At 30.7% G+C, this 21298-nt stretch overlaps 3 protein-coding genes across 4 annotated transcripts; all 3 read right to left on the bottom strand.

Annotated features, from left to right (window-relative positions):
- Positions 1 to 71: 71 nt before the first annotated feature.
- Positions 72 to 2097, bottom strand: LOC114397443. The gene is made up of 5 exons (XM_028359478.1): positions 2071 to 2097; positions 700 to 797; positions 565 to 622; positions 348 to 469; positions 72 to 216 (listed from the first exon to the last, which is right to left on the bottom strand). The coding sequence occupies exons 1-5, from the start codon at positions 2095 to 2097 to the stop codon at positions 72 to 74; spliced, it is 450 nt and encodes a 149-aa protein (XP_028215279.1).
- A 1368-nt stretch (positions 2098 to 3465) lies between these two features.
- LOC114394860 lies at positions 3466 to 8032 on the bottom strand. Of its 2 annotated transcripts, none has more exons than XM_028356530.1 (10): positions 7865 to 8032; positions 7447 to 7515; positions 7086 to 7165; positions 5662 to 5761; positions 5529 to 5582; positions 4943 to 5020; positions 4645 to 4742; positions 4513 to 4570; positions 4021 to 4142; positions 3466 to 3823 (listed from the first exon to the last, which is right to left on the bottom strand). In XM_028356530.1, exons 1-10 carry the CDS (start codon positions 8024 to 8026, stop codon positions 3661 to 3663), a joined length of 984 nt encoding a protein of 327 aa, XP_028212331.1. In that variant the 5' UTR covers positions 8027 to 8032; the 3' UTR covers positions 3466 to 3660. The 2 variants fall into 2 exon arrangements, with proteins under 2 accessions (XP_028212331.1, XP_028212330.1); XM_028356529.1 differs by having other exon boundaries at positions 7823 to 8031.
- Positions 8033 to 10124: 2092 nt separating this feature from the next.
- LOC114397568 (ACT domain-containing protein ACR4-like) lies at positions 10125 to 13344 on the bottom strand. Its single transcript, XM_028359664.1, has 7 exons — positions 12962 to 13344; positions 12805 to 12850; positions 12594 to 12708; positions 12423 to 12490; positions 11273 to 11872; positions 10934 to 11038; positions 10125 to 10842 (listed from the first exon to the last, which is right to left on the bottom strand). The coding sequence occupies exons 1-7, from the start codon at positions 13033 to 13035 to the stop codon at positions 10498 to 10500; spliced, it is 1353 nt and encodes a 450-aa protein (XP_028215465.1). The 5' UTR covers positions 13036 to 13344; the 3' UTR covers positions 10125 to 10497.
- Between the last annotated feature and the right edge of the window lie 7954 nt (positions 13345 to 21298).

Genomic DNA, 21298 nt, shown 5'->3' with positions numbered 1-21298 from the left:
CAATCTGAGAGACATCATTCCCACTCTCAATTAGAACCTTGATCAGCAGTAGCAGACTAGCAGCAGTTCATTCATTGATTTGGGAAGAGTTGTGTAACCGTTCTTCCCATCATCCACTCTAAATCAGTCGAAGGCAAAGAGATCTGGTCGGCAAGAAGATGCAATGCTTCATTGGCTTCATTGTAGCCACATTCAGGAACAACATATGGAAAATCACTGCCACAACATGATTCAAGAAAGTTAATATGATTGTTTTGAATAAAGTTCTCTCACCCTTTCTAAACATTCTGCTGTTTCCTCACAAAACTGTTCAATTTTAGTTGAAAACATATATGATGGGAACTTACGTGCCCCACATAAGACGGTTAGCACCAAAGCTAGAGACAACTTGGGACAAGAGAGGAGACAAATCCAGATGAGAAAACTGCCCTCTTGACAACCTGAAAAGGCCACTAAATTTCACAAATACCTGTCAAAAATTCGAAATTTAGTATTCCTCAAGCTGAAGCATTTACTAATAAAAACATTTAAGCATGCTCCTCTTAGGAGGAAAGAATCAGGCACTTGTGGGAATCTAGATAGATTCAAAAACTGAGAAAAGACAAGACCTTCCTCTTCATTTCTGCAATACAATAATTCATATAATGGCAGAAGGGCACATTTCTTTACCTTTAAAACAATGTTTACAATAAAGCTTACGATGGTGGTTTGCAGAAGGCCAAGTGATCTAGCAATACAACTGTTGATGGAAATTCTGTGCACAACTGGACTATTTCAGAAATATATGGACCAAGCCCCTGCAATCATTCAACTCAGTAATTCTTAATTCCATTAAAATAACAAAAAAAAATGTCCCTCAACTATTAGAAGGATAGAAATAATACAATAGGCCACAAGTAGAAATATTCTGACAACCTAAGGTTGTATTCATGGGGTGGGAAGCTCTAAAAGATAGTTCTTTTACATTTACAAGGAAAATTGCCTTCCCAATTTCATTTGTCATCTGCATGAGATCATTTCAAATATAATTTAGCAAGCAAAAATTGATTCAATAAAAAACTTCAACAATAAAAGCTTTTTTCAACTAAGATGAAATGATGCCATTGTATTTTGTCCGAAACCTTAATTTTGATCCAATACAATGTAAAAGTTGTACATTAATGGTGAAACATATGATGCCCCCTATTTAAAAAGCAGGGCAAATCTTTCCCTGAAAATGAAAAAAACGTATTTACTTCAATCTTAATGCATACCTTGGAGAAGAATGGATTTCTTATTAACTACTACCCTATTGATTAATCAAAGTGATTATTGACTAATCAAAGTGATATAGAAGAGTAAGGGGAAAAAGAGATTGGCTTATTTGTATCTCTTCAACTTATACCACGTATAGACAGATGGTCACAATTCTGGGTTGAATCGAACAGCACGATAACCATCATAACACAAACAAACACAGAACTTCAATAGTATTCTGAAAAAATAAGCTATCTTGGTAATATATATATAGGACATATCATATGAGAATAATTAATCTCAACTATTAGATTAATATGAAAGATTAAGATTGAAATATTTTAAACTTAAAATAAAATCTTATTTAACCATAAAGTTTCTATAAATTTATCAAACAAAAAATCAAATATCTTAAAGGTTAATACAATGTGCGTGCTAAACTTGTGTTGTTGTAGTTTGGATGGCATGCAAGATGGGAGGTGGATTCAGGCTGCTTGACTTAGTTAGACCGTTTCTCCCCTTTGTTCCAGAAGTTGAGACTGCTGACAGGAAAGTGGCATTTAGAGAGAATGTGATATACACTGTCATCTCTCTCTTCGTTTTCCTTGCTTCCAACCACGGAACTGTTATGGAGCTTGGAATCACCCCCATTGTCATGTCAGGGATGATAATGCAGTTTTTTTGCTGCCTCAAACATCCTTGTGTAAAACAGTTTAAAAATACAATTCTTGTGATATGCATGTTTTACATATTTCTTAAGGAGGTTTTGTGGTGTCATGTATAAAATAGAATACTGTTTTCTTGGATACTAAGGAACACTCACTTCTCCCTTACCTTCACAGGATAAATGATAAATCCCATTACCTTTCGAGGATGTGCCCCCTTCTCCTAGCTAGGGTGGTTTTATTATTATTATTTCATTTTCCATTTTGTTGTCACTTTACTTTTTTACATTATCTTTGATCTATATCACGGTCAATATTATGCAGCGGGCATCTTGTATTTCTCATTTAGTAAAAAAGACAATAGAAAGATGCTATTCTACAATAGATAAAAAAAATTATAATTTTTTTTCTAAAATAAAAGATATTATGTTCACCAGTCTTCATTCTATAAGTTCTAACAAAAGGGGATAATACTTGCTATAAGGACAATCTTACGAAAAGTGTCATGAACACAGTACAAAATCATTATTTTTGCAATTTGCATAGAAACTTCTGGATAGGATTAGCAAAAGTTTTTATGAATTAGAGTAAATTTAATAGTTAAGAATTTTTGTAATTACAAAGTGGTGTCTATAATCTATACTCTATAGTGAGGTTTGGAATAAACAATAACAGAGGCTAATGTGGGAGACATGGAGATGGGAACCTGACTTTGGAGATTCTAAGTTCTAACTGACAACTGTAACAGGAGGAGCCCCGCTTGTGATTCAATGTGTAATGAAAACAAACTAAAAGGAGAGTCCCCACTATACTTCAATTTTTTTTACATATTTTGCACGTGGTACGGTGTTTGAAAGAAAATCATTTTTTTTATATCGATAAATGTTAGTTTATTCGTTTTATTAGAAATATCAGTTAGGATGTTTCCAACCCATGATTTCTCTCTTTCTCTTATATTTTCACCTTTTTTTAATCACAGAACTAATCTTATATCTCTCCCGAAGAAAATCATCTTAATTTATTTTATGTGAAAATAATAGATTTATAATTGTCTCGATGTACAACATTAATATTCAACTATTAGGTACCCCTTTGGATATGCCAAAGCTCGGGTAAAATATTAATTGTAGTAAAGTTGTACACAGTTGAACGGGAGCAAGAGAAATTGTCTCCAACAATTAAATTATGTGTAAATTACACTCATTTCGTGAGGTTTTGTCAAATTTCTCTTGACATCCTTCATTTTTCTACCTCTACAGGCTACACTCACATTCCTTAATTTTTTTGAAAAACATCAGGCTAACATTTCCTTGTATATACCACTCATAATGTGTACTTTATAAAGGAGGCTTCTATAAACAAAAAAAAAAAAAATGGAATGTGTGCAATCTCAAGAAATCAGAGGAGTCTGTAAGATACTCTTAAATTATCAGCAACAAATGATTTATTTCGCACAAAAGAACCAAATTAACCTCTAATTCAAGAGAAGACAACAATATTTACATCGTGTATTATGATTCTACTCCACATTCTTATTCATTTTTGTTTACTTTTCACTAAGATCTTTTTTAAAAAGAAAAAAGTTGTAAAGATGTTCTTTTATGTCACAGCGTTACCAAAAACAAGAAGAGCTCAGTCAGACAACTAAAATACGTCTTCAATGCTGTCAGAATTGTAAATTTATATTCAAGTATTCAACATCTAATTTCCACTATAACAGCTAAAAACTTTTTATACAACTCAAACAGCATCCCCACTCTCAACTATTGACTGGAGTCAATTGGTTTTGGAAGAGTTGTGTAGCTGTCCTCCCCATGATCCACTCTAAATCTGATAAAGGCAAAGAGATCTCACTGGCAATAAGATGCACTGCTTCTTTGGCTCCTTTGTAACCACATTCAGCAACAACAAATGGAAAATCGCTGTAGCAGCATGGTGGGAAAAGGAAAAAGAAAAAGTTAATTTGGTTGTTTATGGATAAGATTCTCTTACCCCTTTCCCTATTCTACTGTTTACTCACAAAGTTGAGTTCTATTTTAGCTGAACACATCATATTTATCAAATTTTGGTTGGCCTTCCAAAAAAAAATTAGCTGAACACATGTATGATTGGAAGTTACCTGCCCCACATTACACGGTTAGCACCAAAGTGAGAGACAACTTGGGAAAAGAGAGGAGACAAATCTAGATAAGGAAACTGTGCTCTTGACACTCTGAAAAGGGCACTAAATTTCACATGTACCTGTCAAAAAATTGAAATTTAGTACCACATCCTGGAGGTTTCAATAATTTAGGAAACAAAGACTAACAGTTATTTTTTATAAAGGACTTCGGAAAGTTAAAGGAATCTAGATAATTATATCAATATCATAGATTTAATATTTTTGTGAATTCACATCTTTTATCATTTTACTCATTTAATTAACAAGATAATACTTCCGTTGATGTCTGGTATTAGCAAAAAAAGAATAAGCATCTACAAGACTACAACAGTTACAAATTTGTGCTTCTCTCAAGGACTTCAGCAGTATAGCGAAAATGCAATAAATGAAAATATTATGCATGCTTTGCTTTCTTGAAGTTTTGTCATGAGGAAAGAATCAAACACTTACTTGTGGGAATCTAGACAGATTTAAAAGTTGAGAAAAGACAAGACCTTCCTCATCATTTCTGCAACACAATATTCATATAAGGGAACATATCTGGGCCTCTAAGACCATTGTTTTACATAAGATATGGCTTACATTGGTGGTTTGCAAAAGCCCAAGTGATCAAGCAATACAACTGTTGATGGGAATTCTGTGCACAATTGCTCAATTTCAGAAATATGCAGATCAAGCCCCTGAAATTATTCAACTCAGTCATTCTTAATTTTGTCAACTTGATATAAAAAAGTGTGCCAACAACTGCATAGAAGGGTAGCAATACATAAGCCACAAGTAGGAATGTCATAGCAAACTAAAATTGTCTTTCTGGGAGGGGAAGAAACTTTACAAGATAGTTCTTCTATATACACAATAAAAGGAAATGAAGTTAAAGCACCTTCATACACATGAAGCCCACTGGCACATTGAGTTCTCCAGCCCTTTGGAAAATTTCCTTCCCAACTTTATTTGTCATCTGCAAGAATAAAATAGAAAGAAACAGACCTTCTAACAAATTTTGCTGAAATCCAGTGTTATTCAAATTTAGTGTTTCTTGCCAAACATATTTATAGCCTTTATTTAGGATATCCTGTTTTAATCATTCATAGACTTGTCAATAATATAATTATGATTTACTTTAAAAGGTCAGCTGAAAACATAAGGATCTTCCCTTGCTTGATATCCTTCCATCTGCCCTTAACCACAAGAAATTAAAATAACAAGTTCCAATCTCTCAGCCCAACAATTAAGTCAGTCCTATAAACTTTCCTCCTAGTATATAATACTGGCTGTTGGATACATTCACCACTGAATATTCAATACACGTTTGAGAGAAGGAAGGCTTCTTTATTAATTACTACCTTCTTCACTAAACACAGTGATATAGAAGAGTAAGGGCAAAAGAGAATGACTCGATTGTATCTCTTCACCCTAAATCATGAACAGACAAGACAGACATGTGAGAAAGAAAAGGGGATGCCTACCTTTTCTCCAGGTGGCCACAAATATGGGTTGAATCGAACAGCACGATAACCGTCCTAACACAGATAAAAAGGAAAAATCAATTGATTTCTAATAAAATAATCTATCTTGATAAAAAAAAATAATCCATTAAACCTTCAAAACAAGATCTTCAAACTGCCTAAGCCCACTTCCATCATCTGCTGGATTAGCAAGGCAACAACCAACAAATTTCGTTGGGTATTTATTCAAAACGCTGTCCAATGAACAAATTGACATGAGTAATATAATATAATAACACTAAAAAAAATTAAAAGAACTCCAAATTAAGTTCAGGTGAAAGTTTCTCCTCTAATATACGGCCATCCAACTCACAGTCCAACAAATATTAAGATAGCAACTAATAAATCAAATAAAGCTAATCACAACAACAATAGTCTTATCTCACTAGGTATGGTTGGCTACATGAACCATAGCCATACAATGTCATTGGGCTCAGTCAAAAACCAAATTTCCAGGGTTATTATTCATTATAGGATCCCTTTCAATAATTTCCTCCAATTTTCTCCAATCAGATGAAGCATATAGTTAAGCATATATCACATTCTCAAATACGGTTGTTATTCACCTGCATCTGAAAAATCTGAGATTACAAAAAAAACCTCAGAAGGGAGAAAAATATAATTTACTAAGGAGGAAGACTCCTTAATATGCACATGTATGTGCAAACACGCAAGCACAAATAAATAAGGAGGCCCCCTTTCTTCAAGCAATTAAGCAAATAGAATAGAAATGATGGCTAGTATGAAGCCATTATTCTGGATATATAGGATCAGTATTTGGAGATCTAATGAGAAGAAATTCTAATTGTCAGGACTTTGGGATTAGACTTTCCTAAGATTCCTTCAGTGTCAGGCACTGTATTTCCTATTAAAACTACTTTTCAGAAAATTACTACGAATAAAACTATCTCTCCATGCCACACAAAATGCAGTCTTTTTCCCATTTCCAGTAAACCAGAAACACTGCTTGAATCAAAATGTGGTCATCAAAGCCCAGAAAGTTCATGTTAACCTTATCTTTGATGGATCATTAAGACATAGGCATGTCTTGTTAAGTTCTGCACATTAAGAAACAAAAACTTTGATACACACAACAAGCATTTCTTCACATTTGCAAAAAAGTTAAGTGTGCCAACATTACATTCTGTGTTTATGTAATTTAACAGTCCACAGTTTATATAGTTTAATTTTCCAAGAATTTTGGAGATCTTTTGTTCCTTTTTTTCTATTACAAAAGGGCAGTTCTCTATTTTTACATAAAGGTCTTTTTGTAACAGAATGTCCAATCTATCAAGCATTGCCATTATTGCATTGTTAAAACCTCTCCCTATCCTTCTCTCTGTACCCTATTCCCTTCCTTCCGTAGCAATTCCAGCATTGTAAAACACTTCAAATGCAGAGATCATATTGCCACTAGATATTCCATCCATACAAACTCTCATTTCAGTATTGTTTAACATAAAAGTGCTGAATAACTGAGCTCTTACATCAAATGTGTAAAAAAATTGTTGAACATACCTTGTGACATAACTATGATCAAATTTATGATTAATTGGCTGCACAATGAGTGCACCATCTACTCCTGCCTCCTCCATACACTGGAAAACGTGAGCATCAGCATCAATGATATATACACAAACACAAATCCAATCACATTCAGTTTCCATGTAATTAGCCTCAGGCCATTAGGATTTGTGAGAAAAAGAAGATAGGGAAACTGCATCAAATTCTAAATGAATTATTCAAGATTTGCAGGAAATACAAGAATATAAGGCATCTACAAACTGTTTACACAATATTCAAAAAGTATATACACAATTGCTAAGTTACTGACCAAGGGGATAATCATAGGTAGAAAGATGGTAAACTAAATGCATACCTGGAGCAAAAACTCGGCATTTCCTGGTAAAGTAGGTTCTTGTCCAAGAGAATAAGGGAATCTGCCAGCCTTCATTTCCAACAAAAAATAATAATATTTACTATATGAACAACCTAATAAAAAGATAACAAAAGTGCAAAATCATTATTTTGCACACAAGTCTCTGCATAGGATTATGCAGAATAGGTTTTAGCTTTGATGAATTAATTAAAAGTAAATTTAATGGTTAACAAATATGTAAGAACTTCTGTGATTACTATAAAGTATTGTTTATTAATACTACATAAAATAAAAACAAACAGTGGTAATAATATTTATTAACGTTAATAATATACAAATAGATAAAGGTGAAGAAGTGGAGTATGTTTTCTGTTACCTCTTGAGGTGAAGCCCACACGTGGAGATGGGAATCAATTACCTTGGAGGTTGCACTGAAGGCCATGTTTCTAACTGTGGCAGCAACACTTCTGATTCTGAACCTAAACCTGGGTTTCCCCGAATGACCAACACTTGAAACAACAGTAGTCAGCCTCAGCGCCATTTCAATTTTCGTGTCAAGGATAAATTGCTTGCTTGGCATGGAATTTCTTCATTTTTATTGCTTATAATAATTATGTGTAAGTAAATTATCTTTTCTTACTTTAAAGACAAATTATTATTTTACTTAATATTATTTATTGAAAATATTAAATATAAAAAACAAAAAAATGATTATTTTAATTTTTTTTTTAAATGTAAATGAATTTAGTTCATGATTGATGTCTCAAACTTTTGTTTTTCACCTGCAATGTGCAACTTCTAAGATCTTGCCACTTATGAAGGCAGAATCATGTGCATTTTGATGTTCTTCCGTTATATCAAAAGAAATATGTTAGTAATATATTTTTTTAAAATATTTCTTTTATTATTAGTTAAAGTTTATTAAAAACATAAAATTATGTAATTTTGTTTCTCATTTAATAAGTCTTTTGCTCAAAATTGTTTAATTTGAATAAATTTTAAATAAAAAAAATGTGTAAAGGCAAATATATTAAAAAGTGTATTAGTAATGAGTGAGTCTCATTTTTCATTTATGATATTTTTACTCTTAATTTAAAAGTAGAATTCACTGGAATAGGAGATTTCAATAAATTTTAACAGCCAGTGTAAAAGAAAGAGTCCCATTAGCATTCCTAAATGTTATGCCCTTGGAAGTCCAGCAAAAGGGAATTTTATTTCCTTTTGTAAATTGTAGCTATATTGAGAAGCCAAATTCACATTGATATTTGTACTTTTTTACCATATGTGATGGTTTGTGTCCAAATCAAACAAGCTGTAAATCTTGCGCGTACAGCTACATAAGTAACAAAATGTGCATGAATCTAGAGTGATGTATATGCAAAGGATGGACAACTTTCATAACTCAATCTATATTATCTGTCTCTGGATTATATGTCAGAGCTATAAGGTAAAATGAGTGATTCTAGTTGAACCTGCACAGTTTTCCACAAAAGAAAAGTGTAGTCTTCCCTCTTCAACCAGCGTGTGGTGGCTATAAGAATTAAGAAACGTCTCAATCTGGCAGCCACTACTATATCAAAAATTACACGACCTCTTGTACAATGTACAAGACACGTGCTACTACCACTACATTAGTGTGCCACATAACATCCTCTTTCCAGATTTTTTTCCCTCACGTATCATTTCTAATTATATAGATTATTATGTGTAAATTGTTGTAGCTGTGTTTAACGTGATGTGTTCTTGTTACAAAATTTACAGCAAGTATTTATTTTACTGTTAGAGTATAAATACGAGGTAAAGTCCTTTTTTGAATTGCACATCATCTGTATTTTAATACATATATGTTTAGAAATAATTTTTATTAGATTTATTTTAAAATTAATTTACAATAAGTGAAGTTGTCCAACAGATATATAAGTTGTGCACTTCAAGGATTAAGACAATTGATGTGAGACTTGAGTATTTCTTAATAGTTTTGAACTTGACGTAACATGAATTTTTAGAAGCAATCAGTATTGGCTTATGCATGGATGTTAAGATTTTGACATGGAAATTGAAGGATGTGCGTTTATAAAGCCCTTCCAAACATGCATTTAATACATGTGTGTTTGGAGATACATTTCTCATTCAATAATAACATGAAGCTAGAGTGTCTGTTTAGTTTAACTTCTCACATTCCAATGCACGTTGAACGCAATTCACTGAGAAGAAGCTTTCATGTTCAACATACTTAACGTCTAAACAAACACAGCAAGTACTAGTAGCCTTTCGCGTGAAAATTGTGTATCCCATGATACGTTACTAACGGTGTGTTTGGACACGCTTTTAACACACACCTATGTTATTTTTAACGTTAAATTTATAAGAGATATAGAAGTCCCTTCTGAATTGACGCGGTAAGAGAATATTGATTCATGTTAACAAATAGTTTCCAAACACACGCATGCATGCTAAACGCAATGACCGGTTAAAGTTGGATTGGTGTTCAACATGCCTTAAAATGTGGAAACCACTTAACCCAATTACCCAAATTTGCTGTAAATGAATGGACAAGTTTGTTTGGGAAAGTGATCGATCAGTTGAAGCAGAGCAGAAGAAACTGCCATTCAAACAATTAAATTATCAGCTACCGATGATTTTTTCTTCTTTGTACAAAATAACCAAATCATCCCCCATTTCAAGAAAAGACAACATATACACCCTGTATTATTGTTCTACTCCAGAATGCTTGAGACTAGAAGAATGTAACAAAGGCATATTAATATACAATTCACCAAGAAACATGCCTAGATCAAACTCTACAGCTTGACATCTAATTAGAGTCTGAGAAGAATGTAACAAAGGCATATTAATATACAATTCACTTAGAAACATGCCTAGATCAAACTCTAGAATCTGACATCTAATTACAACTTACACCAAATCTAGAAAGATCTACCGTAAAGCATTGCAATGGGATTCAAAGCAGACTACCTAGGCTAAACTAAGATCTACTGTTTACAAATTAAAGCATTACATATAGCTCCTAATTATGGAAATACTCTAGGTTCAAGAATAAGACTTCATCAAACCCAAGTTGTAGAGAAATTTCTCAGAGCTTGACCGAAAGAGATTAGACAGAGAGAATTTTCCACTCTCTTGCGGTGGAGGTTTAGAGCAGACATCATCTTTTACCTGCAGTATGGTCAAGCCAATCTCTTTTCGAACTGTTTCAATTGTTTCACTCTTAACTGGATTTCCAGATACATCAGTCACATAGAAAACATTCATGGCTTGGCTGCCCCTGGTTGTAACTTCAGCACGGTTGACTGAAAGACCATTTTCTCTAAAGATGCGAGTTACATCAGACAGAAGGCCAACCCTGTCTTCCCCACATAATTCTAGCTTTATACCCTACAATATCAAATACAAAATAACAGTATCACTAATAAATATTTGGTAAAAAATTGTGAATTAGCATCCAAATCATGTGTGGTAGTAGTACCTCAGAAGTTCGTCTCCTAACAGCAGCCTCCAAACAATGAATCACTCTTTGCCTTTCTGCTTCAGAACTGATAGGACTTCCATCCACATGCCTTATATAATATTCCTGTAAAAGAAGGCAAAACATATATATTAGGGAAGTTTAATGGTATAGTTAGTATCTTGAGTGATGAATTTCAATAGCAACCACGTAGAAAGGAGTTGTACAGATTGGCTTTTGATTTTCCACTCAAGTAACATGGCGTGACATGTAATAGAACCAAGTATGATGTACAAGTCTAAGCTGGTAAGATGTGCAGGTACTAATTGAATGTCAATTCCAAGAACATCAACAACAAACCTGATATGCCTCTGGTCCTTCAGCAATGACAGTTCCATGGTACACAACATACTGCATGTCTGTGAGTGTGCACACGGTATCAAACAGTAACTTTGGTCTGTCTGGACACCTCAAGTTCACAACAGTGTATCCCTTATCTATGCAATCATCAACAGTTACTAGGAGCTTGTTCCTGTCACTTGTTGACCCAGAATCCCCATCATCTACGTCATAATCACGGTCGGCATACATCAACTGATGCAGCCTCCTATCCTTGTGAGTAGAACCAACAGAAACAGCAGTGTTAGCCCTCTTCTTATCTATGTCTCCTTTCAGCACATACAGTAGAAGCTGCTTAATCTTGGCAAGGCGATCCGGATCGTCAATGGACAATCCCGTCGCCTCGTCTGTGATGTAAACAACAGATGCCATTCTTGAATTGTGGGTCCAGACTTCTGCTGCTACCACATTGCATTTGAGGTCTGCAAGAACAGCAAACACTTCTGAAAGCAATCCTGGCCTGTCTCTTCCAGTTAATTCAATGGTTGTATGTTCTGCTTCAGCTTGGACCCCAACAGACCTTCTCAAGGATCGAAAACTAGAGGCTCTTGGACCCAGTGACTGCAACAAGAAAAATGAATTATCAGCATGAATTGAGTAATTCAGATGGATCCATAGACAGTAATGACAAGCAAGAGTAAAATTGCAGATTCAAGTTTCAAAATGAAAAGAAACTAGTCCTTCTTGTTTTGTCTGGGCTTTTTTCAATCTAGTTGTTAATTTGATTTGTCGAAAAGAAATATCATAAACAGAATCATGATTTATTTCCTTTCTTGGAGTTGTCTGCAGACCAAAAAATCACAAGCCGACTACTCCTTTTCCCTTTGTTTTCCATCTCCTATTCCATTCAAAGATAACGACAAATAGTTGAATAGCAGATTTTCAAGGTCATGAATTCACACAGCTCTAAGCCGAAATTTGAAAAATTGAGCAGCATAAAGGTGTTAAGAAACCACGATAACTCATAATTGAGTGTTGTTATTAGGGGGATAAAAAGAAAAATATAAAATAAACTTCATCCTAATTTCAATGCCAAATTATACAGGAAATGAACAACCATAAAAAATGTCAAAGTAAATATGGTCTGAGATTGGTTTTGCAGATCTACTACCTGTTGAATGCGGTCAGCAACATCATCTTGCATAAACTTTTTCCCATTTTGATCCGTGACATGAAAAACTAGCCAGTGAGCAAAAAAACAAGATTACACAAGAACAGGAAAAAAAAGAATTCACCAAAGCCATGGTAGAAGGAAAATTGAGAAGCGTGAAGGGAACCGTACCATCCATGAACCATTCTCCATCAGAGGAAATATAAGCTCTTCTAACACTGAGATTCATATCAGTGAGAACCTGAACCACCTCCAACAAGCTCCCACGCTTGTTCGCGCTATCAACCTGCAACAACACACACGGAAAATTGGTCACACAAAGAGAAAAAGGACCCTTTGGCAATGCAGAAAAGACAAAGCCAACGAAAGGTGAATTTGGAACCTTTATGACAGTGTCTGTTCCGCTTGAAATGTTATCCACAGCAACTCTGCAAAAACATAACATGAAGCACACTATTCAGCTGCATAAAAAAATAAAAAAAAATAAAAAAACTAGAAAGGAGGAAGAAGGAAAATGGTTGGAAAGTTTAGAGTTTGACCTTGGGGGGTTCATTCGAATGACAAGCTTCTCGAATTCATCATGGAGAGGGTGAGGAGAGTACCAACAATCCATGGGGGGGTGTGGTGGGAAACAGAACAGAGCAGAACAGAACAGAACAGAACAGAGTAATGGTGTGTGTGGATAACGGAGAGTGAGTGTGTGTTGTGTTTGTGTTGTGTGTCTGATTTGATTCGTGTGTTGGACTTTCGTTGTACACTAAGTTCGGAATTGTGATGTGTGTTGTGTAAATTGTGATGTGTTGGGGCTTTGAAATGTGATCGGGTGATGGATTGGTGGGATGGCTCCAAAGCTAGACCAAGAGTTCCCCCCTCCCAACGACACACCACACAACACCAACACAACACACCCTATCGATTTTACACTCATCATAAATAAGGGGCTTTGTTTTTGTTTTTGTTTTTTCATGGGGCTAAATATTATTTATTATCACAATTGATGATCAATAAATGTTTAATTAATTACTCAAGATGTCTGTCCAAAAACTAACTTTGACTTTCGTATGGTAACAATAACAACTCTTTACCTTATAAGGGACATATCAAATTTTATATTAAGAAAGGTATAATTATATTTATAGTTTATGAAATTTAGAACAAAATTTTAGTCTTTACAATTTTAAAAATACAACTTATATTAACAAAGGTGGTGAAAAATGACGATGCTACGTTATCACTTTAGGGGCCAATTTTTTTTTTCTCTCGAAATAATAGGGATTGCAATTTTTTTCTTAAGAAAAAACTTGGTGAATAAATATAATTAAGCCAAATAAATATTACTCAATTTAAACATTTAAGACATTAGTTTAAAAATTTTCACTTTATATTTCATTAAATTGAAAAAGGTTGTGACTTTTTGGATATAATTCGTCTGAAGTGATAAATGTATTACCTCTAGTCTTGTATATCAACCTCTTTTTAATTACTTCACAACAACTAGGATAATTAGTTAATAATATTAAATTTATTAATATTTTATATTGTTTTTTTAAAAAAAATCTTACAATTATTGGGAACTCTTTTGTCACTTGATTAATTGATGTATATTCACCCAAGTAACGACCTTTTGACTGGTGATTATCCTCGTGAAAGAGAAGAAGAAAATATCCAAAGAATTAATGCCCTGCTTTTATTACTTTTTTACCAAAAAAATTTATTAAGTAATTAAGAAAAAAATTATTAAAAAAATAATACAGTAAACAATTTGACCGAGGTATAAGGATGGTAAAATGGATCTGGAACCAAAGTGGCTGCAAAAAAATATCCGTAAATAGGAAGAATAATTATTTATTTATTGGGACTGGGATGGAAGTGTGTATGTAATCGTATTTTTGTGTGAGAATAGAGCAGGTATGACCCCATATATATAATTAAAATATGTTATTTAATTAAATAATTTATTTTATTCATATACTCTTTTATAAAAAAATTATATTTTTTTAATTCTATGATTAACAATATCAACCTATCAGAGAATATATATATATATATATATATATATATATATATATATTTCACATTTTAAGAATATTATATTATTATTTATTTTTATTTATAAATTTATGAATTTGTTGACAAGTTATTTTAAGATTATCTTTCTATTTAATAATAAAAAACTTTATAAAAAAATTATAATTCAAATTTTAGCAGTTTGATAATTTTATACATATGAATTTAATTAGAACATATTAATAGTATAAAAAATCATATTTTAATCCAAATACGAATTATCTTATATAGTAAATTTTTTAATATATAACAATTACTTTAAAAATATTTCTAAAATGTTTTTTATTAATGGATTTTATATGTTGTTTTTAGAAAAGTACGTAAAAGCTAAACATGCACATATATGCGTATATTTTATCATGATTTCAGTAGCTACTTTTATAATTAACCGTTATGATTATACTTAATATTTTTTTTATACACCATTTTAAGGCTTTGCGGTTAAAGTGAAAGACTAAAGTGTTTTAGCTTTTAATTTGTTGAGAAAGATGAAAAATAAAAAAAATTAGAGTTATGTGGTTGGTGGCGACTGAAACATGTGTATGTTGGATTGCATCATGATAAGATGTCCTTTCTCATAACAAACCGCTTAGGAATGAGCTGGCATCTCTACTCTTAGTCTTAGCCTTGCCTTCCATGGAATCAATAAACCGCTTAAGAATGAGTTGGCATCCATCTTCACTTAACCAACTATAATTTCACCTCCACTCATAAATAAAAATTATTCATTTTATAATATTCAAATTATTTAACCCTTTTTATCTCAAATAAAAAATAAGATTATGTAACTCTTTTATTACCACTAAAATTTTTAATTATTATGAATGATAAGTTAAATAATTATGATGGTAATAGATATCCAAGTATATATATTCATGACATTTAATCATTTGATTTTTATTTTCTAAATTTAGAAAAGAGTATCCATATGCATGTCCACAAAGATGGCAATTCTTTAGAAGTGATTTTCTTAATTATTTCTCAAAATGATATTGTTGGAAATATCACAATGACAAATGATATCTTTATAGAAATCGATAAACATGCTCAGTTAGCATTTAATGATATTTTAATTTTAATCATGAAAAAATAATTTTTAAAATGAAGTAGACATGCAAAGTTAATTAAGGAATGAAGAAGTAAGATATTCATCTCTCATCATGAGAAATTAATAAACCGCAAGGAAAGATGGATATGTAATCTTCTTATAAAATAATAATTCTAAAAATTATTCTTTTAAAACCTATACTAAGCATGAAAGTGATATATATATATATATATATATATATATATATATATATATATATATATATATATATATATATATATATATATATATATGGATTCTCACTTTTCTAGACATGATTTTTGACTCCTTAAAACAAACACATTGTTTATTAGGTTTTGTTAAATAATTAAAAAAAATATATTTTATAGGACACAAGTGAAGATATTTAATTTAACATCGGAACACCCCCCTCCCTCCCCCTTTCCGACCGTGATTATTTTTTGTTTGATTAAAAAATGATACGTATGTTTCATGCGGGAAAGACTTTCTAACAGATTACTATAAGTCTATAACAATTGTTTTATAATTAGATTATAAATATGAATGAATTAATAGCAAAAATGGCTCAATAATATTTTGAAAGTAGCATATTTAGATTCAAAAAATATTTTATAATCTTCTCATAAATTTTTATAGATAAATTTATCAAAAAAATATTTACTAGTATGATTTATTTTAGTAAGTTTTACGCTAAACTTTATGAATGCATTTTTATTTGTTAAATATTGTTTAGCTAATGGAAACAGCTTAAACTGTGAAAAACAGTGTTCTGAAACAGCTATATATACAAGCATCATGTTACTGGATGCATGAAGCTAATGAGTGTTGCACCTTGGATGATAGGAGTTTAATTAATAATTAATTGATACTAGTAGTATATAACGTATCCAAGTAATACGGAACACACAGAATCTTTTATGATAACGACTATCTGAATGATTTTTTTTTATTTGTGAAAATCAAAAGATAAAATTTATAAATTCTTATACTTTATTTAATCAATTGAGATAGGTTTTCTGGAGAATTAAATAATCTTTCTAATAGAGTTGTTTAGGTTGTTTCTTAAGGTTAAATAAATTTGAGCTGTAAAAAATTAAATAATATTGAAAATATTATTAGAGCAAATGATTTTTTATATAGTTTTTATACAAGGAACTATTATCAAGGTTGTTGAAGATTGTGTTAAGAAATTAGTGTAAAATAAGAATTATTGTGGGAGTATAGAGATAAGATGAGACTCACTAAAAATAAGTTAACAACTTAAATTAAGTTATGCTACCATTAAAGTAAAAATTATGAAAGACTAGTAATGTATACAAAGTATGATATCGTGAGAAAATTAAGGGTGAAAAGCATGTGTATCATAGAATTAAAAAAAGCATTAAATCATAAACTCCCAAGCAATGAGAGGAGTTCAACTTCAACATAAGACTGCGACAACAACATGTTGATTGAAGAAGGAGCCGACAGCATAGTCACCTTAAGAATCAATTAATATTGACATGAATGTATATGCATTATATATGTTAAATTATAAAGCAATTAAAAATTGTAAATAAATTAAAGGTGGGCCTAGGGTCAGTTTCTTTTCCCGACCTTGTCTCATCTCCAACACAAGTATTTATTTTCAATGTCACAAGAAAATCAGTCATCAATGTCTATGCCATTAATAATTAAAAACGGTAAAATATTACATAAAAATGTCAAATATTATCAAATATTTAAAAGCTATAATCTTATCACAATACCACTTGATAAAATGTCAAATATTGTTAATAAAAAAAATTAAGGCATCAAATATTTTTTATTTCTTTTCGTATCTATATATTAGTAGACTTTAATTTCAAATATAAGAATTAAAATTCTGCACTCTATATCTACGTAAAATACAAATATGAGTACTACATATTGTGATGGAGTTATTGTAGAAGATTTTGCTAGCTGCACAAACTCATTCGCAGTGTTTTAACTTTCAACCTTTGATAATTTGTTTTGTGTTTTCTGAGATACATGGTTATGCAATAAGGAAAACTTGAAAGCAAAAGTGTCGTATAGTTGGAACTCATTGTGGACCATATCATGCCTCTCTAAATATTAAAGTCTGCATTATCAATTAAGAGTGTCAACAAAACGAAATGAGGGTGGATAGTGCTTCTCCTACCCTTGTCCTATCTCTATCGCATAGATTCATTTCCTATCCACAGGACAAGTGCATGATATTTAAGGTTATTTAATAAATATAAATAAAATTTTAAAAATCATGAAAATAAATATAAATTTGTTTAATGATTTAAAATACTTATTAAATGAATACAAAAAAAAAACAACTATAGTTCAACTAATTAAATTCTCCAATTAATGATGAATTTATAACAAAAAAAAATTGTCGACAAGTTTTATCAAGAAGAAGCATCTATTAAGAAACTCATTGTAAAATAATAAAATATAAGTCCTCATTTCATAAGAGTGGAAAATCATAATGAATGCAAAAGGTTAAAAAAAGAAGAAGTTAAATATATGTCACGAACATGTGTGGGATGCATGAGATGAGTATTATATTATGATTTTTACCACATTCATGTTTACTAACTGGGTCAAGTCCTCTATTTTACTTATAGTAATCTCTGAAGATCTTTGTGGACACATATATTTTGTCGTTCCTATAGTGATATTTGGTTGGGACACGCAAGAAACAGTGAGCAAAATTTTGTAAGTATATAAGTTTGGTTTTATATAACATCACTCGTAAAACATTGCCAACTAAAAAATAATTAGGAGGACAATAAGTGTCCTGTTATAAAAATCAACAACCAATAAATAAATACCCAATAATATCTTAAAAAATAATACTGGATACTATATATCCCACATGCATAAAAAAATAATTATTGTCGATTCAATTCTTCAGGATTGAAGTATAATAACAAGAAGAAGATCTATCCCTCTCCATTACAAAATAATAAATTGTACTCGATCTCCTCTATTGCATTAGAAATGTATGATAAATAAATTGCTGTAAAGCATAAGGCATGGGTCATGGGGCTGCAAAATCCTGGGTTTGTCGTAAGGTGGTCTTTTTTATTGATTGAGTCCCCATGCATATAAGATTGTGTCTAATATGTAGAATCAGTGAAACAAAGAATTTCTCTTCTTTTCATCCAAATGCAACATGATCACATGGATGCTTCCTTTTCCTTTCGTTCCCTTCATCGCTTTCAATCTCTCTTATGAAATCCTTTATTAGAGTTTGAGTTTTATTAGAATTAGAATTGCGCCATTATAGTATGAAATCTTTGATTCAGGTATATACTTTTATTTCTCGTGCTCTCACATGAGTTTAATCTTCCTTCTTTTGTTTTATATTTTTAGGGTAAATAATTTATGCATCTGATAATTTAAATTTTTTACATTATTATTTATTAATAAATTATGAATAGTAAGTTTATTTTTTATAATAATTATTTCATAAAAATTAAACGTGACAATTTTTTATACGTGCATAGAAATTTGGTTGATTATAGATTTTTTTCTTCGTATTTTTAAATTGATGCAAAAACTTATCTTGTCAAATTCATATTAACGTGACAGTCTTCCTCGACGCATCATATAAGGCAATGTGTTCTCAAAAAATAAGGTTATGTTTCAACATATTATTTCAGTCAATCTCTAACTTTAATTTTATCAGCTAAAAAATTACTTCGAACAGTGTTTTTTTTAAATATTAATTTTTAACTTTTTAAAATTTTTTTATAACTTTTTTATTATTGAAAGATTTTTTAAAAAAAATTCCTTTTACTATTTTTTATATAAGGTAAGATTTATTTATTTTTTCTCTTCTTCCACTTATAATTAAAATAGGGTTTTATTACTTTTACCCTCCTGTTAATGAATTATTGATAATGATAAATAATATTTTTTATTTATTTTTTTGTATGCTTTTATATTACATTATTTATTTTAATTGTTATACTATTTATAATATTTATTTTATTATTCAACATTATATTTCAAGATATTGATAGATTATGTGTTTATTTTATTATTTCTAACATTATATACTTCAAGAGATATTTAAACTACTACACTAATAAACTTAATAGAAGTAAGATATCTACTCGAGTGTATGTTATTTTTACTTTATTTTAAACACGTTTAAAATATTTTAATATATAATATAATATTAATGGTAAAATATACATAGAAAAAATATAATAATTCATCTATAAATAAAAAATTATAAAAAAATTAAAATTATAAATATTTCAAAATTTATTTCGTTAATAAAATAGCATTAAAAATGATATAAATATGTTTTTTTTTATTTTACATTTATTAATAATTTTATCGATTACTTCTAATTTAATAAGTTATTTGTGAACTTTCAAACTATCAATTACTAGTTAGGGTTTTAATTTCTCCCAAATTTTTCAACTGCTTTGATTAAAAATAGTCCAAATTTATTAGTGCTATACTTTCTTTTATTAAGTTTATACAAATGAATATAATAAAACTGTACCAAATAAGTAAAAATATAACATCAACTTGAACAAGGCTAAAATTATGTTGTATACCAGAAAATTAACATAATTCTATTTATCTTCACTGCTCCAAGTGAAATTCACTGCAAAAAATAAAATTATTAGAATAGTGTGGCAGACAGAGTACTGACATGTACGGTAACTAAGTGTATTGCCACATCATTATTTTCTTTTGTCTCTCCTTACTTTTTTCTGTCTCATCCAAACCAAGTAGTGCAGTGCAGTGTCACACGAGGTCTGCACCATTCACACGTATGTATCTGCCATTGCCAAAGATAACCGCACTTGCATTGCATTTGGTTAGTCAGAAAAGCAAGGGAAGGGATAGAAGAATTCTTTTCACACAAGCCTATATTTAAATGAACTTATATAGTTATATTTGTAACATGTATAATGGATATACTTTCAAAACATGTAAAATCTCCGTTAAAACTGTAAACAATATATTTACACACTCATATTAATCATTAATACACGTCTAAAAGTGAATGATGAATCACATGGGGTGGATCCTACTAATGAAATGTTTCTTGAATATTTAACTGGTAAAGGGATCACTTATTATGCAGCTGTAATCTTCTCAAACTAAAATTAAGGTTTCTTGTAAATTGATATTATTTAATTCAAATGTTACTTTTCTTTATAAATCATTCAATTTCATTTTGATAATTCTTTCTTTATTTTGACATATATTACTCCATGATACGGAGGAACAACCTGTTTGTTTATCATCGCTCTCATAGTGGAAGGAAAAAATTGGTTCGCACACACTTGCTATTTTCTAATGCTATTTTTTTTTGTTTTTAATCTGTGTACCAAACTTACAAACACTTAATCTTTAATTTGTTTATCATTAAATCATTACCAACATTACTTGCCGGTAGAAATGATAAAATGGATCAAATTAGTCGGACAGATCTGCCTAAAAAAATATGGTTTAAATTTAATTTTTTTTAATCCAAATCAAATATAAATTTTTAGTCCGATCCAATTATGATTCAAAAGCCCGCAAAAATCCATTAAAAACCCAAAAAATGGTTTTTGTAAGATTTAGACGTATTTTTTAGCCCAAATTAAATATGTACTTTTTGTCTTATTCATTATAGCCCGCAGCCCATCTATACTTGGTGGTGATGGATCTTTTATATTGAATCTTTCTAAATTATTTATCTCTTTAAGCAAAAGTCATACTTTAATATAAT

The sequence above is a fragment of the Glycine soja genome, chromosome 18 (genome assembly GCF_004193775.1).
Source record: "Glycine soja cultivar W05 chromosome 18, ASM419377v2, whole genome shotgun sequence".
Lineage (NCBI taxonomy): Eukaryota > Viridiplantae > Streptophyta > Magnoliopsida > Fabales > Fabaceae > Glycine > Glycine soja.
Note: the sequence above shows the minus strand (reverse complement) of the source record. Positions and strands in the feature narration are given on the sequence as shown.